The sequence below is a fragment of the Vombatus ursinus genome, unplaced genomic scaffold (genome assembly GCF_900497805.2).
Source record: "Vombatus ursinus unplaced genomic scaffold, bare-nosed wombat genome assembly UNPS02014946.1, whole genome shotgun sequence".
Lineage (NCBI taxonomy): Eukaryota > Metazoa > Chordata > Mammalia > Diprotodontia > Vombatidae > Vombatus > Vombatus ursinus.
This window is the reverse complement of record NW_020954724.1, coordinates 1,842,152-1,867,760: the sequence shown is the minus strand read 5'-3', so window position 1 is coordinate 1,867,760 and position 25,609 is coordinate 1,842,152. Positions and strand designations below refer to the sequence as shown.

At 37.7% G+C, this 25,609-nt stretch overlaps 1 protein-coding gene across 7 annotated transcripts in view; it reads right to left on the bottom strand.

The window, feature by feature from the left end:
- The window catches only part of ST7 (suppression of tumorigenicity 7), a 283,519-nt gene that overhangs the window by 94,468 nt on the left and 163,442 nt on the right, over positions 1-25,609 (bottom strand). For all 7 annotated transcript variants that reach the window (XM_027845020.1, XM_027845018.1, XM_027845019.1 and 4 more), the window contains exons 4-7: positions 12,191-12,245; positions 11,114-11,229; positions 9,245-9,320; positions 1,927-2,081 (exon numbers count right to left, since the gene is read on the bottom strand). In XM_027845020.1, the coding sequence (XP_027700821.1) occupies positions 1,927-2,081; positions 9,245-9,320; positions 11,114-11,229; positions 12,191-12,245 (402 nt within the window). The remainder of the gene's footprint in view (positions 1-1,926; positions 2,082-9,244; positions 9,321-11,113; positions 11,230-12,190; positions 12,246-25,609) is intronic.

Here is a 25,609-nt window from a genome sequence, read left to right as displayed (position 1 = left end):
ACACCTGTTGTAGATTAAGTACATGTATAATATGCAGCCATTAAAAGATTTTAAGACCAAAGTCCTAACATTTCAAGTCTTAAACAATGAGAACAAGATGTGTGCTGAAAACTTTCCAAGTACCTACAAATTATTTTAAAGATGTGATTATACTTTTTGGATAGATTTAAGCAACAGGTTGAAAGGATTGAATTTTGGGGAGAAAAGAAACAAGAGGAATGAGAAAATTTCTTCAGCTGTATTTTAGATTATGTAATTTTACGTATTAATACCCAAATAGTTCATAAAACACTCATTAACTACATATGTTTTCAAAATCCATTGTGTTGTGCCTAATGTTCATGTTTTCCAAATCAGGGCGTAGAAACAGGTGGTGATTAGAGAACTGCTTAAGCATGTTTGCTCATTGTAAATTAAATCTACATGTAATGAGGTATGTATACATATCCCTGCATTTGTGAACTATGTGCCAAAGATCACTCTGGTGCCTGAATAGTGAAGACTAATGCAATGTGAGTAGTCATACAAAACCAAAATCAACACTGATCCTTAATTTAAACTCCCCTCTATAGGAAGAAAACACCAAGTCTCACGTCTTCCTCTACAAACTACAGTTGGAAGAACACTGAAGAAAAGGCCCACTCTGTTCTGAAAACGACCTGTTGATGGGTGATGACACCACTTTCTATAAGGGTGGCTAACTTAAAAACTCAACTAATGAGTACTGAGGATGCCAAAAGTGACCTAATTCTCCAGGTTCTGTCTCATACTTCAGGACTATAAGCCTAAGATAAATGAACATAGGATTAGAAGACCAGAACATCAGTTGATGTAAAGGAAAGCCAAAAAATGGCATTAATTTGAGATAAGTCTTTAAAGACAGCAATATAATGTTTCCATTAAAAAAGCAAAAGAAAGACTATTATAACCAGTAACACATAAATATTTAGTCTTCTATATTAAAAAAAAGGTTTTTACTTATCTTTTAATAAGTGCTAAGTGCTTGAACAATCAGTAACAATAATTTTTCAGATGGTTCCATTTAATAATTATACTGTCCCAGACTTACGAGTTATGCTTTTTGTTGACATATGGGTAGGCATTAACCTCCCTGAGCCTCAGTTACTTCATCTATGAAATGAGGGAGTTAATCTAGATCTAAGACACTTTCAAGCCCTAACATTTTATGATTCTTTGAGTCTTCCAAGGCCAATTTGGCCGCTGAAAACAACTTTAATTTATATTTTGGTACAGGAGACATTTTATAATGAAGAAATATGTAAGAATGCTATAATCTGCGTTATTAACATTCACTTCCATGACTATGCCTATAGACAAAAAAGAAATACTATATAGAGGAATCAAGCTACAAGTTTATGTAGCTAATGAATATAATGTTACTAGTAGTCTTTCTTTCCAGGAAAGCTTAGGTACTAACTCTGCCATGAACCCTTCCCTGATTTCACCCGCTCAAACAGAAGGGCTCTCTCCCTTTTCTGAACTGCATAATATCCCCTTCTCCACTGAACCTTTCCTGTGCCTTTACTGAATTCTTAACTTGTAATATAGTTACTTCTAGATGTGTATCATCTCCCTATGAGAATGTAAGCTCCTAAAGAGGAAAGACTATCTCTTTTTTCCATCTTGTATCCCAAACACTTAGCACAGCGTCCTACATATAGCAGAGGGTTAAGAAATGTTTGCTGAATTGCCCTAAATCACACACACACACACACACACACACACACACACACACACACACACAGAGAGAGAAAAAGAGGTCCATAACTAAATTTCAAAAATAAATACTTATTTTAGTCTAAGAAAGCTAAATATTGAAGTAGTTGGGGTGGGGGTAAAGGAATCTCATTTGCTGGTTCTTTATTAATCAAAATGTCCACAGAGTTAACCCAGAAGAAGTCTTACTATGTTGGGCTTCATATTGAGCTCCATGATGCTGTAGCTGTTGTGAACGTCTGTAACAGCCTTCTCCTGCCTTCAGAGCCTGTTTGAAGAGTTTCTCTGCCTCTACGATAGTAGTGGCTTCCTCCTCAGCCAGGAGGATATATGCTGTGGCACACCTGTCAATAGGATAAGCAAAAAAAATTATCAACAATAATCTAAGGAAACACTTAGGGAACATGGGCAGGAGGAAAGGCAAGCAGAAATTTGGAATCATGGTAAGAGGAGTCATTTGGCTCATTTTCTACAGTGTTCGTCTCTACAAAGTAATTATTTTTTTAAAAAACAGAGGAAAGAAAAACCTGCATCTCAGCTTTAAACAAATCAACAAGTACAAGTCAGCCCAGTACACTAGGGAAAAGGAACTGGCTTTTTGTTTATCTGTCACAGAGATTCTTTTCAACCTATGATCCTACTTTGAGTGAGAGAAGAATTCATTCCTCCCCCATGAAGTTTTTCTTTGATGCCTTAACATGGCATGGCATTGAGATGACCCTGGCTTCTTGAAATCCAAGCTAATGGAACATAAACTTTGGAAGATTTGAATCTATGACCCATGGAGGGATAGGGCAGAAGGGGCAAGCATTTATTAAGTGCCCACTATGTGCCAGGCACAGTACTAAACGCTTCACAAATACTATCTCATTTGAAGATCAACATAACTAATTATGGGAATTCTTTGGCCATGACAATCCATGAATCCCTCCCCCCTCCCCCCCCCAAAAAATAAAGAAAAAGAGAAATGGGCTTAGTCCTATTTTCACAGCAATGATGACAAAATAGCTAAAGTGGGGAAGGGGAAAGAAGGGTATTAAGAATTACACAATTTGTAGACTGTCTATAAACAATAATATAACTGTAGTTACTCAAAATGAGAGGTTTTTGTCCACTGACCAATGAAAATAAATCATTACAGAAATGCTAACAAATGTAACGTTTTGTTTATTTGTTTTCTATTAGTTTCAACAATGACTACCCTTGGGATGATGAGATTCAGTTGAATCTCACTACAACAGCTTCAAATAAGCTATCAGTGCTGACAAATATAAAAATAACAAAGATTTTAACCCTGATTATTATTGTTTTCTGCAAAAGTTTAAAATAGGATCATAGATTTAGATGTGCCCAGGTTCACAAAGCTAATAAGGCTAATCGAGGCAGCATTCAAACTCAGGTCTTCCCTCTCTACTACATAACATTGCCTCCCTATCCACTAAACCACACTGTCACCCATGAAGTAGCCCTATTTAGGCCAAAAGAGCCTAGAAACCACTTTAGGCAGGATAAACACTTGCTCTCTTTGCCAAGCAGAGACAAATGGCAGAGGAAACACTGGTTAAGATGGCAAACTCATATGGAAAGAGGTAGAGGAAGATAATGAGCAAAGGAAACATGGTACAGGGGAAAGAGTGACAGATTTGGAATCAGACAACCTGAGTTTGAATCTTGTCTGCCATTTACCTGAACATCCTAGAGCAAGTCATTTAACCTCTATACACCTCAATTCCCTCATCTGTAAAATGAGTGGCAGGACTACAGGGTCCTACAAATTCCCTTCCAAATCTAAATTGGCTGTCTTGTGACCTCACAAAACAAAGAAAGAGAGGAAGGGAGAAAGGAAGAGGTGAAGAGAGGAAAAAAGAAGAAAGAAAAGAGAGAGAGAGAGAGAGAGAGAAGGGAAGGAAACAATTATGAAGTACTATGTATTAAGTACTCTACTAAGTTCTGGATACTAATACAAAAGCAAAAACAGTCCCTCCTGCCCTCAAATAGTTTATATATTGTAACAGAGGAGACAAAATATATAGGGGACTGGTAGACAAGGAGGGATAGTTTGTTTTGGCAAGTTAGAAGGATGGTGAATGGAGCCCTACAGAAGGCTTGGGGTGAATCCCAATTGATTCTCATCATCCCGGGGTATTCACAGTTGAAACTGAAACAAAAATGGAACGCACGTTAGAATTTCTGTAATGATTTTTTTTTTGTCATCATCAGTGACAAAGAAATCCTACCGAACTTTAAAACGTGTCAGACCCTGATGTGCTTTTTTGTTGTATCAGTTCACATACACAATCAGGCTTTTCTAGTGATTACACAATCTTATAAAAAATCTTGAAAACACACAAATCTTGAAATTTTCACTTGAAAACACTGAGGAATCATTTTACAAAATACTAGGATGGTAAGAGCAACTAACATGTATAAAATACTTTCAAATTCACAAAACACTTTAAGTTTCACTTGTGTCTCACAACAACCCTACACAATAGGTGCTACTGGCATTATTACAATTATTTTAAGATACTTCAGAGAGGTTGTGACATGGAATTTGAACTCATATCTTCCTGTCAAACAGTCCATCCACTCCACTCCACCCCCCTCCCGTATACATAATATCAAGAACGCTAACACTGAAAATGAGTTAAAACCGACAAGGAATACCAAGGATAAGAAAAACAATATATTTAGGTATTTTAGAGGAAAGAAATACAAAAAAAGGGAAATAACTGCCATTTGGGCTAGAAAGAATCTAAATAACAGATGATATAGAGAAAGTAGATCTACTTATGGTCCAATGAAAAGAGCATTTTATTTGGAACCAGAAGGCATAGATTTAAATCCTGAATTTTAATTCATTTATACCACTTACATGGGCAAATCACTTAATTTCTCTGACCCTCAATTTCTTCATCTGCAAACTGTAGTAGATGCACTCAGAGATCCCTTCCAGCTTCAAATCTAGGATCTTACTCAATTCACATTTTGCTTCTATTTTCTCTGCAAGGAAGAATGGATTTTGGACTGGGAAAGACAGACCAAAATGGCTAAAAGTCAAAAATCAAGATAAGTAACATGAAAGACAGTATGTAACTGTCCTTGAAAAGTTCAAGTCACCAGCCCACATGAACTACTTCCCAGGATACTGAAAAAAATAGGTGAGTGACTGTCAGTGATCTTTAAGAGCTCATGGAGGAAAGGAGAGGTGCTGTGGTACTAGAGAAGGGCGAATTTCCCAATTTTGAGAAAGGAGAAGAAAGAAGAGTTTGAAAACTTTGGTCAACGAGTTAATTCATGGGGAAGCTAGGTGGTGCAGTGGATAGAGTACCGGCTCTGGAGTCAGGAGAACCTGAGTTCAAATCCAGTCTCAGACACATAACACTCACTAGCTGTGTGACTCTGGGCAAGTCACTTAACCCCAACTGCCTCACAAAAAAAAGAGAGAGTTAATTCAAGAACACGCTACGTAATGAATAGAGAGCCATCATCTACCTATCTAGGGAAGAAAGCAGCAATCAAAATGTTTCTATGACTCCACTATGAATAAGTCACTCATTCAACAGACATTTCTTAAACATTTATGGCAGATACTGTCCCAGATGATAGAGACAAGATGACAAAAACAAACCTATGCTGGCCCTCCAGAAGCTTATAATCTATTGTCAGATAGACTACCTTCATTTCCTTTTTTAAAATAAGAAAACTAGATGGATATATTAAGGTAATGGTGTAGATAGAGTTTGACTAGATATATTCAAGCATCTGACAAAGTCTCTCATGCTATACGCTGTGGAAAAGATGTTGTTTTAAAATAATTGTCAGAATCAAAATAAGTTGAATGACGAGATCCAAGTCACTATGAACTGATGTCAACTGAAATCGAGGCACAAGATTAGGATCATAAGTTTAGAGCTAGAAGGTATGTCGGGGCCAATCAATCAGCAAACATTTATTAATCATCCATTAGGTACCAGGCATTGTGCTAAGAATTGGACTACTAAGTCCAACCCTCTCATTTTACAAGTTAAGAAACTGAGGTCCAAGAATTTAAGTTATTTGCCCAGGGTCACATAGCTAGTATCTGAGATGTGATTTGAACCCAGGTTCTCCTAACTCCAAGTCCAATACCACTTTCAGTGACCAGTAAGGATGTAGGTAAGTCTCTGGGCCACTACTGAGTTTCTGGGGAAGAATGGCGGGCCAGATGCATTGAAGCACTCCATACTTCCACTGCTCCAGCCAAGAAATGATCTTTCTTTTGCTTTCCCTTTCGTCACCTAATCCTACCTTCTTATTCTCTCGTTCCCGGCTTCTCCAGAGGTTCTGCTCTAGCTGGTAGTAGCTCAAGCAGCCAAGAACTAGAGTACTCCTTTTGAGGGTTTGGAGTAAAGAGAAACCACTTAAAGTATTGCATCTTTAAGTTATTTCTAAACTCCAACTGCCTGCAAGTCACCTTCCTGAGTTCTTTAACTAGTGACTGATAAGGTGGAAGGCAGTAGAATTTTATATCTTAACTCTGAGGTTATATTCTTTTAATTCCTTGTTAGTAACACTGGTTTTATTGCATTTTTATGGTTCGCAAATGCCTTACTGCATCTCATCCCTTGAGCCTGAATCACCGGACTTACCTAATTTAGCCCTGAATACATGGCATGATTACTAAACTTATTATTATTTTTTTTTTTGGCTAGGCTATGGGGTTAAGTGACTTGCCCAGGGTCACACAGCTAGTAAGTGTCAAGTGTCTGAGGCCGGATTTGAACTCAGGTCCTCCTGAATCTAGGGCTGGTGCTCCATCCACTGCACCACCTAGCTGCCCCGAATACTAAACTTACTGATGACACAAAGCTGAGGATAGCTAAGACAATTGATGACAGAGTCAGGATTCAAAAAAGACCTTAATAAGCTAGAATACTGAACTAAATTTCACAAGATTCAATTTAAGAGAGATAAATGAAAAGGTCTACTTTTGGAGTCCAAAAAATCAAACTTAACAAGTACAATATGTGAGAATGGTCTGAAGATAATAGATCATGTGAAATAGATTTGTGGCTTTTAATGGACTACAAGCTCAATTTGTGTCAATAGTGGGATATGGCAGCCAAAAAAAGCCAATGCAATCTTGCCTGCATTAAGAAAGGTGTAATATGTAGGACTAGGAAGGTGTTATTATTGCTATACTCTGGCCAGACAACACCTAGAACAATGTGTTTAGTTCGAGGCATTTAGTTTTTGGGAAGAACATAGATAAACTGGAAAGCAACTAGGTTGGCAAAGGGTCACGAAATCATGTCATAGAAGGATTAACTGAAGCAAATGGAGATGTGCAGTCTAGAGAAAAGCAGACTTAGGTGGGGAACATGACTGTTGTCTTCAAGTATCTGAAGGGTTGTCCCATGGAAAAGGGATCAGATTTATCCTTCTTAACGCCAGAAGGCAGATCTAAGAAAATAGAGGGAAGAGTCAGGCTCAATATAATGGACACTTCATCAAGATGATCAGAGCTATCTTCCTCACTAGAGAACAAATGTGCAAGCTGGATGACCATTGGTCAGGGAGGTCATGAAAAGGATTCTTGGTCAAGTACAAGGTGAACTAATGTCTGTGAGGTTCCTTCAATCTCTAGAATTTTGTAGTGACCACTATTTATTTATTTATTTATTCTATTTTTTTTTTTGCTTAGGCAGTTGGGGTTAAGTGACTTGCCCAAGGTCACACAGCTAGTAAGTGTCAAGTGTTTGGTCTGAGGTCACATTTGAACTCAGGTCCTCCTGACTTCAGGGTCGGTGCTCTATCCACTGCACCACCTAGCTGCCCCAACCATTATTTATTTTAGAAATAATGATAACATCTAGGATTTTCAATTTCTGCTAGTTCAGACTCCTTTCTAGCTATAGTACAGTCAATTGTCATTCCCTAGAGTTAAAACTCAAATCCTTTTAATAATGTTTCCCCACTTAATCTTAGTAAGATAGAAATAAGTAATTGCCTAATTCTTAATAGGAAGTTTGGTGGTAAAACAAGACACTTCTCTAATTATGTCAAGAGACTTTTGGAAAATAAAATGTAATAGAAAAATAATGAATAATATTAGGTACTATTTATCTTGGGTCAGATGATACAATTTATCTTTCTATCTTACCCATTTCCTTGTTTATCAACATCTTGATCAGGCCACAGAAAATAAATACTAAATAAAACCCAAATTTACTAATTTTGTTTCTGATAAATGGCCCTTGTAATTGGCAGTGAGGGATAAGGGTTGAACCCTCACTTACAGGAGGGTTTGGGTTTAGCTTCTTGTTTTCCAAGACTCTTTGCTTTGAGAAGGGACTTTGTCAAAAGAGTCAATTTACCCATCCTTTGAAATCCAAGTCAAATGTCACCTACTCTGTGAAGCCCTTTCTTGATCACTGTTGAACCTCACATGGCACTTTACACTTTTTAACGTACTTATGTGGGGGATAGGGGAGCCTTTGCAGCATAATGTGGTGTAACGGGTTTGGTTTCAGATTTGAGCTCAGAAGACTAAAGCCAATACTGGTTATGCTACATCAGGCCAATCACTTAACTTCAGGCTTAATATCAGTAAAATGGAGACATCTCACTTGTCTATCTCTGAATCATAAAATATTATGTTAAACATTGGCTATCAGGGGCAGCTAGGTGGCGCAATGGACCTGAGTTCAAATCTGGCCTCAGACACTTGACACTAGCTATGTGACCCTGGGCAAGTCACTTAAACCCATTGCCTAGCCAAAAAAAAAAAAAATTGGCTATTATTATTCTTTATAGTTATTTGTCTATGTGTCATACCCCTCTTCATGCTATAAGCTCTATGAATGGAGAAAGGGACCATGTCTGATTTAAGTTTAGTATCTCCCCCTATCTACAGCACACTTCTCTGCCCACAGTTGATACTTAATAAATATTTGCTGAATTTAATATGAATCTCTCTCAGTTCATGCAGTACTAGATTTAAACTTCCCCAAGCCTATATGAGGATTTCCCAATTTTGTTTAAGACCTTGCTTGTAAATTTACAAAGGACACCATACAACCTCCCTTAGCTCCTGTTCCAATGTGTTTAACAGCACTGTCAGGGCAACATTTGTTTTTGCATATCTTTGAAATATATAGATATATTTCATTATTTATAACTGTGGTATGCTTCTCCCATTAGCAGGGATAACATCTAAAAAATATGATAGCACCAAAGAGAATTCTGAATCAGTAACAATTTCTCCTATTTAAAATTCAAGTGATTATACTAATTTTTTATTTACATGGCATCATGAATTTCAACTAGGTCTGAAAATCTATTACGTCATCGTTTGTGATAAAAAAAATTTTTTTGTTAAAAGTTCATTTCCCTATTAATAATATAATTATTAAGTTCAAATTCACAGTCTTTACAGTCTGATATCAATGGCAACTCTGCATTCCAACCAAGGATGGAATTTTCATCATGGAGATTAAGAAAAGACAATATTCTTCTCACTTACTCATTTAACTCTAAGGCTTCATGTGCTGCAGAAATTCTAGCTTGGGGGTTCCTTTCTCTCCAGGCTTTCTGCATGACTATTAAATTAAAAAAGACAAAAACACATCAATCATTTTAGCAGCATCAGAAGAAATCAAATATACAGTGACATCTAATTAACTGCTTGAATTAGGAAATACTTTACATACCAAGAGAATCAGTCAGTCTCCCTAAAGATACATAATCAATTGAATTTGCTATTCTCTTTTATACTAGATTGCCTTAAGACTTTGTTCAGTGATGTGTCTACAGAACTTCTATTTGAAGATTCAAGAAAATGAGGAAAAGAAGTTTCTAACAGGGCCCTGGTCACTGAATTGAAATGTCAAAATAAAAACATACTTTATCTTCTATATCCTCAGAAGATGGAGGTATTGATATCTTCCCTTCCAATTAGTCAATAGCATCATTTATATTTGCCATTTCTCTATTGCAAATGCTTGCTGCAAGCCCCTGGACGCCCTGCTATACCATTTTTTTGAGTTGACAAGCAGGCAGAGAACCTAAAATTTTTGTTATACACGTTCGAGCACACACACACACACATACATACACACACACACACACACACACACACAAACAGAGCCATCTCCCATTGGGCAGAAGGAGTGGAAAGTTTCCCTTAAAACGGTTTGTTATGCAGAACAAAGCACACCCAGTTACCTACTGTAGCCGTTACCATATTTGCCTAGTGGACTGCTCAGTGGAACGTGACTGATAATGAATCAACTAAAATGGATGGAACTCTTATCGTTTACATTCACCAGTTCTGAAGTTCTAACCAAAGTGTTTCCTTTCAATCACTCAGGGGGCAGATTCTGAATCTTAAGTGTAATTTACTTTAACAAAACAGCTGTGTTTGGAGGAAAAAAAAAACCTCAATGCAAATCTCATTTTTGTACACCAAAATACATTTAAAGGCATTAGGGAAGGTCACTACTTTTGGTCATCTTTCACACAGGATTCCACTCTCATAAAGCCATCACTTTAGTGCAGGCCTTCATGTCTTCTCACCTAGATTACAGTAACGGCTTCCTAACTGGTCTTGCTATGCTTTTCTCCATCCTCCACACCGCCGCCAAAGTGATTGTCTTTAAACATACATCTGATCAGGTTACTCCCCTACTCAATAAAAATTCTAATAGCTCCTAAATTACCACTGGGATAAAATACAAATTCTGTGTTTAGCATTAAAGACCCTTCACAACCACCTGGCCCTGAAATATGTCTCCAGCCTCAGTGGAGCTGACTCCCCCCTACACCCTGCTCTCCAACCACACTTGGCCTTCTCCCCCTCTGCTCCTTCTCCCATCTCCATGCCAGGAACACACTTCTTACCTCCAACCCACAGAATCCTTCTCTTCCTTCAAGCAGCAGCTCAGGCATAACCTTTCGCATGAATGAAACCTGTGCCGACTCTCCCCAATTGCTAAAGCCCTCCCCTCCTAACTTCCCTTGTATATACAACTAATGTGTATTTATTTTTAGCTATTCTCTTTATATTTATTCCATACAGATGTACATATGCATTTGTGGTCTCCCCCATTAGACTGTAAGTTCTTTACAACGACGGGTCGTCTCATTCTTGATATTTGTATCCCCTGGGCCTACCGGAGTCTTGGCACATAATAGGTACCTAAGAAGTGCTTGCTAATTGCTTGTTAATGCTATTAAAACAACAACAAAAGGACAAAATTTGAATTTTGTTCCCCAATTTAACAACTCTTTATGTGTATGAACTTTTGATGATAAGATTTTCCCAAAATGGGTTACCATCTATGATTTTTTTCCTCATAATTTATGCAGAATGTATCTGAAACACATTTCTTACTTGCATCTGCAGGCCGCAAATGATCTGTGTCACATGTAAAGAATGTCTGATGGTCCTGTGCTGAAAGATTCATGTCATAATAGGTCAAAGGTTCTCGTCCTGTTACCCATGTATACCTTAAAAGGAAGATAAGGTAGTCAGATACTTCTGAGAGAGAAACAAAAAGACCTATATGCCATTTATCTACATAGGTGTAACAATACCAACACCACTTATACATTAAAACATTTTTATAAATAAGTACCAAAAGTATATGGCTCACAATTTATTTTAATCATATCTTCATCCCTTCCAGAGTTCTGTACCAGTAGAAACAATTAAAATAATAATTTTTTCTATAGTTCTGGCCTGAATTATGACTTGCCACAGACAAGATGCTAAAGAAAGTTTTTACTAACTAATGATAATGAATAGGAATATTTTTCAAAAGCCATGGAAATGCTCCAATTTGCCCAATTACTTTACTAAATTAAATTCGGATATATCTCTTGTAATTCCTCTTTATTAAAATGCACCAGAGAAGCTTCAAAACATTTTGATTTGGTGATACATCTGTAGTATAAAGCTCTATTAGAGGAATGGTGGGCCCATATGAATTACAGCTCCTATTAAGACATTCAAATTCCTGTCTGTGTTAAAAATGTTTACAGAAGTCGGCAACGTTTCCAAATGCTAACAGAAAGGGAGTTGTCATGATGTGCTCATTTTTTCCTGTGTTCTGCTTTTTGGGAGGCAGAATTTGCCATCACAGGACCCAGGTTTAAATCGAGCTTGGCCACCTATGTGACTTGGGGCCAGCTGTTTAGCTTTTCTGGGCCTCAGTTTTCTCACATTCAAGACGAGGAGACTGGTCTAGATGACCTCTCAGATGACCACTAAGATGCCTTCCAGCTGTAGAGCCACAGTCTTCCCGTAACACAGGCAATATCACAAGTCGCCATGGCTGAGTTCCCTGAACAAAGAGCTGGGTCCCCAGAAAGGCGTGCCAAGGATTCCGAGGGAGTGGTGCCAGGGAGCCATATTAGTTCTAGAGCTAAACTAGAAAGCTTTACTTCATCAAACTTCTAAAACACTTACCGATTATATTCAGCCCCTCTAAACAGATTTAGTGGATTTCGCCAAACCTTGCACTCTGTAGCAAAGAAAAGTATAAAACAATTAATAGAACCAAGGAAAAGAACAATTCATTAATTCAGCAAACCTTATTTGCCCACATCATAACATGATTTTATTTACAGACCCCGATGGTTTTACTTATGGGGGGGGGGAAACACCAGACAAGCTATCAGGAGACTGGTTTCTGGCCAAATGACCTTGTTTCACTTAATGTCTTTGTGCCTCAGCTTTCTTACTTGTAAAACAAGGAGCTGTACCACATGACCTCGAAGGTCCCCTCTGAATAGTTCTTTAGTTCTGGCTCTATCACTGACTAACCGTGTGACCTTGGGCAAATCATTAAACTCCTCTAGGACTCAGTTTGATAGCCTTTAAATGAAAATAATATATGTGTTCTCATAGCTTTCATAAAGAAAATGTTTTGTAAAGTTTGAAGGCCTTTTGTAAATTGTTACTCTCTGGGCTTGGAAGAGAAGAAATTCTCATCTCCCTTTGAGCACTAAGAAAATTCTATGATGAATCTAATAGTGAAATGTAATAAAAGTAGAAGCGAAAAAGAGCTTTTTTAATAGCTTAAAATTTGTTCTTAAAATTTAAATAATCTTTCATATTAGAGATGGTTATTACCTATGTGACCATGAGCAAATCCTTTAACCTCTGAACCTCAGTTTTCTTATCTGTACAGTAGGGGAATGATGTTTGTTGGGTAGTACTGCGATTCAAAGAAGATAATAATAAGGTATTGCTTTGTAAACTTAAAGCCTATATAAAAATGTCAGTTACTATTATTATCATAGAGATTTGATGGCAGAAAGAAATAAGATTTAATACCATTTCAATGACTGCATAGGCATTTAAGGAGAATAATATCACAAAGAGACAAAGAGAGTAAGAACATTAAGCTATGGCCAGTTATGGCTATTAACTTTGTGAATTTTCTTTATTCAGGCATCATAATGCAGGTAATTTTATTGGTCAGAGATAGACATGGTCAGGTTCAATTGGTTTTAGCTCCTCAGGTTTTAAAGTGCAAAAATCAAAATAAAATAATATTGTTTATAAAAATAAAACCAATTACAAAACCAGAGTAGATACTGACCTAGCATGAGTTCAGACAATTCCAGGCATGAGAACAACAGAATCTTAAATAGTTTGCCAACTTTAAAGATGCACAAGTGGCCCATCTTCAAATCAAAACATAAACCCACAGAATTTTCAAGCTAGAGAGGACCTGGAAGATCATCTAGTACAGACCTATTATTTTCTTTTGAGGACGCTGAAGCCCACAGAGATCAAGTGATTGCCTAGATTTTACAAGGCACTTTCAATGGGGAGGAAATAGTAAGTGGGGAGATCTGAAAACATTTCTTTCAGAGGACTTTGTCCCTCCTCTTCCTCACCCCCAATGAGTCTGTATTTGCAAGGCATTTACCACTCCCAATAATTTACATCCTAGACAAATTGCTTAATCTACCTGAGCCTTAGTTCCCTCATCTGTACAACGGGAATAATAATAATTATGCAGCCTCACAAGGATGTTTCAAGGAAAGTACTTTATAAGGCTTAAAGCTTGTTGTTATTAAGATTCAATAATAATATTAATAATTGTTAACTTTTCAAACATGGATTTTTTCAGCTGTGGGTTCCCTGGGTGGGTGAAAGTGCTCCATCTTAGAAAAGAACCATCAAAGGAAAGCATAGCTGATCAGACCAGTAAAGATAGGTGAAATGAACAAGGAAGCAGTCACTACAAGGGTAGGGAAGCAGTGAGCAGGCCATACCAGCAGAGGTCAGTGTGGGCCAGACTTAGGGGAATCAGTTCAGGAAGGGCACCAATTTTGAAAAGATTTTTCATTTCAAATGCCCAAGTCATATTAGTGAACCATACTAGGCCACTGAAAATACTACAAGATATTACAGAGCTTCACTATATTGTGATCTACCAGATGGAAAATTTGTGATGCCTCTTGATTTTTATTTTTAACAAAAGTTCCCTCCCATAGCAAGTTAGAGAATCAGTTACTGAAAATCTAATGGAATGTCTATGAAGAGATTTCTCTGGCTTTCAGGTGGGGTGATTAAACAAAGAGAAGATCAGCACCCTCATAAATTAAATTTTTGTGTCATGAACATTCAGAGCATAAGAATTATAAAATTTATTATACTGAAGTCTACAAACATATTCTACAAGGTTTATATTCAAGCCAGCAAGTATTTATTAAGAGCCTACTATCTATCAGTCATTGTACTAAGTCCTGAGAATACAAACCAAAGCAGAAGACAGTCCTTGTACTAAGGAACTCAAAGTCTAGTGGAGGAAACAACAGGCAAACAACTATGGACAAATAAGATACGTGCAGGGCAAAGTGGAGATGAGCTGAAAGAGAAGACAGCAGCATTAAGAAGGACCAGGAAAGGATTCTCGCAAAAGGTAGAATTTCACTGGGACTCGAAGGAAGCCAGAAGGTGTGCATGGAGGGGAGTAAGGTGGGAGAACGCTGGAAAGACAGGAGGGGCAACGTTATGATGAGCTTTAAGAGCCAAAGAGAGAATTTTATATTTGATCCCGAAGGAAATAGGGAGCTACTGTAGTTGGGGAGAAGGGGAGGATTGATAAGATTAAATCAGTGATTTGGGAAGATCATTTTGATAAATGAGTAGAGAGTGAACTGGAGTGGGAAATTTAAAGCAAGGAAACCAAAAAAAAGAAAAGAAAAAGAAAAAAGGGGGGGCAGCTAGGTGGTGCAATGGATAGAGCACCAGCCTTGAAGTTCGGAGGACCTGAGTTCAAATCCGACCTCAGACATTTGACACTTACTAGATGTGTGACCCTGAGCAAGTCACTTAACCCCAATTACAAAGAAGAAGAGGAAGAGGAAGGAGAGGAAACAAGCAGAAAGGAATTACAATAGCCCAGGTATGAGGTGATGAGGGGCTTGTACCAGGGTGGTGATACTGTCAGAGGAGAGGAGGGGGCACATGTGATACAAACTGGCTATGGGAAGAGGTGAGAATGGGGCAATGAGGTTATTAATAAAAAGCTGTGGATTTGGAATCAGATATGATCTGTCCAAATTCGACTTCCAACATTTATAAGTTTATGTGCGACCATATGCAATTCACTTAAAGTCTCTGAGCCTCAGTTTTCTAATTTGTAAAACTAGGATGATAATTATGGTAGAACTGTTCTGAACTATTCTGAAGAATAAATTAGACAATGAATTAAATTAATTAATGAATTAAATTAAATGAATTGCAAACCTTAATGAACTATGTAAAAATTTCAGCTATTGTTGTTGTTATAGTGTTATATTACTGAACTTTTTCTGAACTGTTGATAGTAAACTAGTTAATTTCAAAGTTCAGTAGGAAATTAAGAAATTTCCCCCACAGGGCACTATGATAACAATGAAGATGAGAATAGTTATTAAAGCCTTAAACTGCACTAAGATTTGGAGGCACCCTGGAGAAAACTTTTTAAAGTTTACAAAGCTAATGTATAGACATCATCTCATTCAATTCTCAAAACAGCCCTCTGAAGTAATTACTAGATGGTTCAATTCATTAACAGGAAGTAGACCCACCGTTATGCTGGTAAATTATGAAATAAACTCCCCTAAAGATTTTACATTCATTATATATTGAAAATAAATTTAATTGCTTAAAACATAAATAACTCCAAAGAATTTTAGTGTGGTATAGTATGGCACAGTACAGTATATAGGGTCAGCGTGGTACAAGGTGAAAATCTCTATTTTGGAAGTCAGTGGTGCTAGGTTCAAATCCTAGCTCTGCCAGTACTACCTACGCGACCTTACACAAATTATTTAAACTCTCAGGGTCTCAGTTTTCTCATCTGTTAAATGAGAGGGTTGGATTAGAAAAGCTCTAGGTCCCCTCTGTATTCATGATCTCAGTCGCATGGAGTTAATGTAAGATAACAGAGCTATATCCCAAGATGCAGTCTTCAATTATGTAGTGTTGTTATATGACCAGCAGGGGGTGTAAGAAACATCATTATGAACAAGTGTGACTTGATTTGCACCTGAAAACTAGACCTTTAAAAATATCATCCATTGATGGTACTGTGCAATTGTTTTTGTTTTAAAAGCTGTTTTACAAAGGTATAATATGTGACATGTACATATGTGTGTATACATACATGTGCCATCTTAACCATTTAATTTTTATTTATATCGTAACCTTCAGTTTTAAAGATACATTAATAAAGACAGTTCCTATTATACTTCGTATTGTCCAAAATACATACATATATGTGTACATATATACATACACAAACATATTCAAAGCCTAGAACTTACATGTTCTAGATAACAAATGTTCTAAATGATAAGAAGTATCCCTAGGAAGCATCTTCATTAGTATATCTTTATAGCTGAAAGTTCAGATATAAATAAAGATTAAATGGCAAAGGACAACATTTATAATGTTTTCAAGAACAAGCAGCTACAGCAAGCATGTAGATATAATTTAGATGTGCAGAATCTAGGATAACAACTTCCTTCAATACAACAAGAAATTTAAACTGCTTAGAAGATTTTCTTTTTGATGAAGAGCAAGCAAAAATTATCTCTTAGTTTCAATGTAATTTTATCTTAAAATTAAGCTGAGAAGTGATCATTTGGAAGAAAAACATTTTATAATGTTATTACACAGTCTCCTTAAATTGGGTCACAGCTATGTTAATTTCTTCTTTGCTGCTCTCCCTCTTAATCTAAACCTGCAAGAGACTTTCTTTGGACAGAAGTGCCTGGGGCAACATACCCCATCAATATTAGGCTGCCTGATGTTTTAGTGATGTGGACAAAGGATGTTACTGCGAAACTCATTACGCCATGAAGTCTGAAGTCAAGGGCTTAAACTCCAGTCTCTGGAGAGTCAAAGCTTTTCCACACAAGGCTCAATTTCTTATCATGCCTGTTTCTCCGAGGAATAAACTCCATATTTTAATCAGATTTAAGCATATTTTAACTCCAAGTGGAATTTTCCAACCTCTCTCAAGATCAGCTAGTGCCCTTTCGCTGCCATGAAAAAGCTGCCTGGGATTCCAACAAGAGCGCATTAATGTCATTACTATCTTTTTTTCTTTTTTCCCCTTAAGTCTCCGGAATGATGTACACTTGTCTCTAAGGCTTTCCATCTCTATCCATCCATGGTCAATGCCACAAGAGCTGACAAGATCATTTATTCCACTCCAGTTCTCTAAAAAATGATATCCAAACAGAATCCATAATAAAGCAATACACCTAACCCTTTAAGTCTACAGAAAATTATCTATCCTGTGGAATATTTACATACTGTCTAAGAAAATAAGACAATAAATACAATGGCAAGGTCCTTCAATTAGATGAACAACAGTATTCCCCACTCTACTTTTTCAGCCTTATATTTCCACCACTTCCCTATCTGCTCCAGCCATACAGGTTTACCCACTGTCCCCAAATACAACCACCACTTTCCTACCTCCACTCAAGTCATAGTCATATGCTAAATTATGAGATGGTAATGATCTCAAAGGCACAAGCTATGTCAGCCAAGCTGGAAATGATTCAGGCACAGCCTGATAACAGTCCATGATCAAAACCTAGCATGCGAATGTTACGGATGTCAAATGTCCAAAGATATAAACTGGGCAAGAAGAATCATATTTTTAAAAATGAAAGACACTATGGTTTAATGAAAAGAATTCTGAGCTTGAATTCAGGAGCACGGACTTTTAGCTCTGTTTGGGCAAGTTGCTTAACCACTTCTTTGTCTGAAAAACAGAGGATCTGAATAGATGATCTCTAATATCCCAGTCTCATATCCCATCAGCGCTAAATCTATGACATCATGACTTTTAAGATCCCGTCTAGCTCTAAATATATGTTTATATCTTTCCTCGCTGGATTATAATCTAAGAATTATGATAATAATCATCATAATTTCACTGATTTATAGGATTCTATCTGATTTTCCATTTCCTTCCATGCCCCACAGAGGACAGTGCTTTGTAGACAGCAGGTATTCAATAAATATTTCTCGGGAAAGAGGAGCCCTCAAGCATTCTAGGGGGATTATATGAATTGAATGATTACCAAGGTCATGGACTAGATCATTAGAACAGTACTTAGATCTCTTGATACTCAGTCTTAACATTATCCCTTCTACAGAACAGTTTATATTCAGAAGCCCTGGTTTAACATATCGTAAGGTGCTTAACTTAATGGATAACTCTGGCTTACAGATTTGAAACAGACAGAACTGAGGAAGATGACATTATATATCAGTCTGAGAGGCAGCTAGGTTGTGCACTGGCCCTAGAGTCTCCAGGAGGACCTGAGTTCAAATTTGGCCTCAGATACTTGACACTTACTAGCTGTGTGACCCTGGGCAAGTCACTTAACCCCAACTGCCCCCCCCCAAAAAATTCAGCCTGTTAAGGCAGTCAATGAGATTATATATGGCATACTTAGCCCCTGGCTGGATTGGAAAACTCAAAGCATGGTTAGGACGTGCTTAACACCACCTCTTACAAGAGGTCTGTACTGATTTCCACTCTACCACCCAAATTCCAGCAGCTAGTGTTTCCTTACCTCCCCAAATTACCTTGTACTGATTTTGTCTAAATTTGGTATCTATTTTTTAGATGCATATGTTGTTGCTCCCAAGAGACTGCCTCATTTTTGTCTTTGTAACTCTAGTGCCTACCATTGTGCCCAAAACAGAGCAACTGCTTAATACGTGTTTATCTACTGACTGACTGCTACAGCACAGCAGAGCTATAAAAAGAATTTCCCTGTATACCAAATACCCTGTATTCCCTGTACTCCAAAGATTTCGCAAGGAGAGAATTTATCAACCATGAAAACCAAGAAATTCTAAGAAGAGGTACTTAAACACACAGAAGCAGATGTGGTTCTAGAGATCCATATTTCTTAGCTTCTGAAATCTTTATTGAAAAATGTAGAATAAGTCTTAATCCCCTCTTCCCAGTGGCTTTAAAAGAACTTTATCAGAATAAGGCAGGGCTTCTCCCACAGTTACTTCTTCCAAGGAGCAGAAATGTGCTCATGCTGATGATGACATTATCATTAACAACAGCAACAGCTTCAGGAACAGATTGCTTTCTAGATATAATTTTTTTCTAAGAAGCCCCCAAATTCTTTCATGTCAACCATATCCTTTCGCCTTAAAAACTGCCCAACATAATTTAGGGAAGGGCACACGATAATCTTTTTTTACTTAAGGAGAAATATACAAAGAGGGTAAATTTTCCAAAGTCTTCCCATAAATTCATGGGGGTGGGGTGGTGAGAAAAAGCTCAAGAATTCACATCTTTCTATTTTTGGTTCAGAGGTCTACAAACAGGTCAACAATGTAAACAACAGTTAGTTTATATGCTACCTGTAAATATCAAACATTCAATGTTTCCTTCTATGGATCTTGCCTTTCTTATGCTGTTACCATAGGGAGTGCTGGACTAGGAGTGCGGAAAACCTGAGTTTGACTCCTGCCTCAAACACATATTAGTTACATAACCCTGGGCAAATGGCTTAACCTCTGTCTGCCTCAGTGTTTTTTTTTTTAAATCTGTAAAAATGGGAATAATAATAGCACCTACCTCCTAGGGTTGGTTGTGAGAATCAAATAAGATACTATCTGTGAAGTGTTTTACAAACCTTGAAGAGCTATATAAATGCTAGCTATTTTCATAAGAATATTCAAGTACTAGCATGGTGATGCAAACATGTGCAAGTCACTTAAATCTCCCAGAGCCTTGGCTGCCTCATTTCTAAAATGCAAAGAATAATATCTGTACTACCTTACAATATTTGTGCCTACCTTACAGGGCTGTTGTGGGGAAAGCGGTTTGTAAACTGTAAAGAATTCTATAAATGCCAACTATTATCGTCCTCTTCTGGTTGCTTTTACTTATATTACACAGATTTTATTTAATTTAATGGAATCATAGCTTCAGAGTTGGAAGAAACCTCGATACATAGGTCATCTAGTCCAAACTCCTCAGTTTTACAGATGAGGAAACTGAGACCCAACAAGGTCTCAAAGATAAGGTGACAAACACAGATTGCAGTGGAGGTGGTAACGAAAACCAGCTTCTCTAACTCCAGAGACAGTGCGTACAACCTCAACATATTTGGTCTTGAAGGGTGGGAGTCAGGGAGGAGAAGGAAGTTGGTTAGGAGCAGTACGTAGGATGAAGGACAAGGGGAAAGAGTTGATTTTTTTTTAAAGTGTGCAGATTTTAAAAATGAAGAATTTTTGGTAGCACATGTTTTCCACAATAATCACAATCTGTCATCTACTGGAACTTGAAAAATGTGTAACTGATGATTTCTGAGACCCTTTATATAGGAAAAATGGCTGATAGCGAGAGAGAGAGAGAGAGAGAGAGAGAGAGAGAGAGAACCTACTTTTGTTATTTGTGGCATAAATATGCTATGGTGTTCTACAATACACATATTTCAGAACCCAGTTCAGTGCTTTTCACAAAGTACAGAGAAAGGCAGGCAAGTTGTTATAATGACAGGAACTTTGGACTTAGAGTCAGTCCTGGGTTCCCCTTGCTGCATTTATATTTACTAGTTGTGTGACCTAGGACAAATCATTTTAATGTGCCTCAGTTTCCTCAACTATAAAATAGGGATAATAATACTTATACTATTTAGCTCACAGAGTTCTTATGAAGACAGGGCTTCTGCTATATCAATAGTTATTAGTAATAGTGACTATTACATGTCTGTGGAATCAACGAATGACTATGACATGCAATGCAGCGTAGTGAGAAGGGCACGAGATTTAGAATGAAAGGGTCTGTGTTCACATTCTGCCTGGATGACTTATTCCCTACATGATCTTGAACAGGTCACTTTTCCTCACTAAACTTCAATTTCCTTATTGGTAAAATGAAACACTTCAACCAGATGGTCTTTGAAAGGTCTCTTCCAGGCCAATATTTTACGATTAGTCAGTGAGTGAGTCAGTAAACATTTATTAGGCACCTACTATGTGCCAGGCAGTGTGCTAAGCACTGGAGATACCAAAGAAATGCAAAAGATAGCTCCTGCCCTCCAAGACTCACAGTCCAATGGGAGAGACAATATACAACTATGTACAAACAAGCTATAGCGAGGATAAATTGGAAATAATTAATAGAGGGAAAATACTAAAATTAAGAGGGATTAGGAAGGCTTCTCATAGAAGGTGGGATTTTAGCTGGGATTTGAAGGGAGCCAAGGATAGGCAGGAGTTAGAGATGAGGATGGAGAGGATTCCAGGCATCAGGGGGACAGTCAGTGCAAATGCTTAGAATCAGGAGATGGAGTGTCTTGTTTGAGGAATACTGAAGAGGCCAATGTTATTCCATCATTATCAACATCATCATAGTTACTTACATACTGTAAGGTTGGCAAAGTGCTTCCTATACATTAGCCTATTTGATATTTACAACAATCCTATGAGGTAGGAACTATTATTATTTCCATTTTATACACATAACTAAACTGAGGGCTCATCATGGTTAAATGACTTGCCTAGTGTCACATAGCTGTTAAGGGTCCAAAGTAGGATCTGAACTCACATATTCTTGAATGCAAAGCCATTAACAAAGATGTGAGCCTTCCATCATACAGAACTTCTTACCTTGGACTATTTTCTATCCTTTAATAAGTAGATATCCCTTGGTATTCTGAACATGGTGGAACCTTTCATTATCCCCTTATAAAAAGTTCCTTGCAATGTTTATTTCTGATTTCAACCCAAGAATTGCCAAACAGCATGAAAGCTTCTTCATATGTTCATAAAGTGTTTAGACTGTTGCAGGCAACAAGACCAGTCCACTGAAGGACTAAACAAAACAAAGGGCAGTTTTCTGGTGACAAAACATTTTAAAAGACTGAATGATGGGGTTATGTTAGTGTATTTCTAGCATAGATGGCTGTGACTCTAAACAAATACCCTAAACCTGAGTTTGCTTATCTCTTCTTCTTAACTTCATTCTTTATTTTACTCTATTACATTTAAATTGTCCCTAGAGGAGACAAGTTCAATGAACTTTAAATCAGAACTTGAGGCATAACTCCAGTGAGAACTACATGAGATCTGAAATGAAGACAAATGAATTGGCCAGCAAGAAAAGGCCAAGGTACTCACCTGTGCAAACTGAACCAGTTGTTTTTGTTTTTTTCAATCCAAAGGAAGAACCTCACATAAATGTATGTAAAAATGTCTTGCAGACATTCAGGCTGGTGGCCTCTGCCTTATTCCTGTGAGTGTTCTCACAGGCCTCAGGGTCAAAAAGACTTGTGTATGATACATCTTGATTCTAAAACCAGGGATGCGTTATTTGACTTCTTGATATCAAAGTCAACTCCTTAAGACTAAATCTTAAGAGTTGGGATAATATATGGGGAGGTGACTTGGAAAAACTGGGGAGCATTTGTGGACATTCTATAATTGGCCCTGAATGGCTAACGCCCTGGTTGGGAGAAAACTGTCAACATTTTTTCAGAAGTCTAAGTCAATTTAAATCATCTGTCTTTGCTCCATTCAGAACTCAGTGACTCCTCTCATTGCATCCAATGACAGGCCATGTGGTAAAGGAGGCCTTCCTCCCTTAACGAGGCCTTATTGCCTCCCCAGAAATAGGCTTTCATCCTTGACCATTTTCATTTGCTCATTTCCTTTCTAAGTGAAAGCAATGGTCTCTGATCTTTGAGATCAAGAGAACAACCTACAGAAATCTTGATGTTGGAATCTACTCTGGATGTCGCGGTCTGTCTAGCATCAATGCCCCAGCAAGTAAGGAGTGACCTAACTTTCTGGACTTACACTAGCAAAAGCTAAAAGGAAGACTCATTCAGTGTGAGCCATATTTGGACATACACTTCATGGGACCAATGCTATGTAGGCACGGAGCTTAGAACCCAGTCCCCTAAAGAAAAAGGGGGGGGTAGAAGAAAGTATGTCATGCAAGCATTGGGGAAAATGTTTGTACATTTGTTCTTGACATTCTTAACTAAATATCCCTTTGTAAAAGCTACCTCAGGTTAAGTGATTAAATGGAACAGGGTTCAAATCACTAGCTCCCAACAAATGGAGAGAATACAGGTGATACACTGGATGCTCCCCATTGAGATAAAATCAGAGAGAGATCTAGACCAAATAGATAAATAAATAAAGGTAAATAAAAGTGAATTATTTATGGACTTCTGGGTTATGTGCACAACAAGATGGAGGACAAGATATTTTCTCTGATCCCCAGAATCTCTTAAACCTAGCCAAAACAGAAATTACGTGCTGAAGAGAAAACATCATTAGCTGTGCTTGTCCTCTAAGACACCCAGAATCCAAAACATGGCTGCTTAGTGAAAAAATAAAAGAATTGGTGCTTACTGACCCTGAGTTCACTCAGCATGCCTCCTCTACCTCCCATGCCACTGGCTATGAAGCTGCACCAGCTGACTCTAGGGCAGGAGAGCTTGCGACATAACCTCAACCTACAACCTGTTCCTTTCTCCCTCTTTATAATGTCCTAGAGATCCCAGCATTGGCCTGCATAAATCTGCTCTGTGACAGGGCCACAGCAGACCTTCAGGAACAAAACTGTACAGAGGGCAGGGCCACAACAAATCAGACCTGCAGCAGGTAATACCATGGCATCAACAGGGCAGTGCTCTGAACTAATCACTGGTGCTAAGCCAGAGAACTGAGGGAAAGAAAGCATGAGGCAAGATACCAGATCAATACAGTAGGTGGAGGGAGAAGCATTTCACTAAAAAATGAATAAAACAGCTCAACATCCAGTGGGGGCCAGTTCTGGGTACGCAAAAGAAATGTTGGGGCAGACAACTGAATTGCCCAGCATGTGAGGAAGCTGACACACTTTGAGATCCAGCCCTCAAGGAAACCATCAGCAAGGATAGAATAAAAAGTGAACAATAGGAGAAAATGGGATGGGGATGGGGGCAGGGAACTAAAATTACCAAAGATCTCAAGAAGAGAAAACTCAAAGAATGTGAACATAAGCAGATAAATCAACAGGGAAAACATTAACAACAGAAGGAAAAAATGGCCTCCAGATCTAGTAAACTAGTTCAGGCATCGATGAGTAAATACTGAAAAACAAAGAAAAATTATCTAACATATGAAAAAATAGAGGACCCTGTAGAATGTGAAGAGAACATGGAATCACAACTCAATGTTCTTGAAAGGTTCAAAACAGAAATAAGAATTATGAGGGCAGATTTTTATGTGCACAGTAAAAATAATGGGCAAAATAGAAAAAATGGAATAAGTAATGGCAAGTCTTACCAAACATAAGAGAGAACAATAGACTGGGAATGCAAATACACATAAGTGAGGGACAATCTAGAAGAGAAGCAAAATGCAATAATATTTAATTATTTTAAAAGAAAATACACTCATTATGCAAGCAAAACATATTGATCTTGAAGGCATGATATGTGGCAACAACCTAATTATCATTCTCTCAGAAGAACACAAGAGGACAAAATCCTTAACAACACTGTCCATAAAGCTAAAAACTGCCCAGAACTTATGAAAGTGGAATACCAACTGAAAAAATTCATAGATAACCTCCAGAAAAAAAGAAGCCCAAAGCTACAAACCCCAAGACACATCAGTGGTTAAATTTAACAATCTCAATTCAGAAACAACAAGTTCTACAAGCATTAAAAGAGAAAGACCTGCAAATACAAAGGAAAGAAAATTCAAATAACACAAGACTATTACACACCCACTAAAAACATAAGCGAGAGTGGAATATTATATTCCAAAGAGCAAAGGATGAAGCCCAGAGTGACCTACCCTGCAAAGCTGAGTTTAATCATAAATGACAAAATATAGATATTCTATAATAAAGAAGTATTTGGAATATTTTTAGAAAGAAAATCAGCACTGAAGAGATTATTTGCTTCTCCATCACCTCAAACAACAAAAATGCAGGAAGAGTGAATAAATGCAGCAGCTAAGGACAATAGAAACAGAGTAACAGCAAAACAAAACAAAACAAAAAGCAAACAAACAACAACAACAACAACAAAAACAGAACTTCTTTATAAATGTACTGGGGGGGGCGCCTAGATGGCACAGTGATAGAGCACCAGCCCTGAAGTCACGAGGACCTAAGTTCAAATCTGGCCTCAGACCAAACACTTGACACTTACTAGCTGTGTGACCCTGGGCAAGTCACTTAACCCCAGTTGCCTTAAAAAAAAAAAAGTACACAAGGGCAAAGGTGAAATTCTATTGGAGGTGAAAGTGAAGAGGTGGTCTTGGAGCATTATGGACAGAATATGGTGATATCTGCCTACAGGTGAATCAATATTTTTTTGTTTG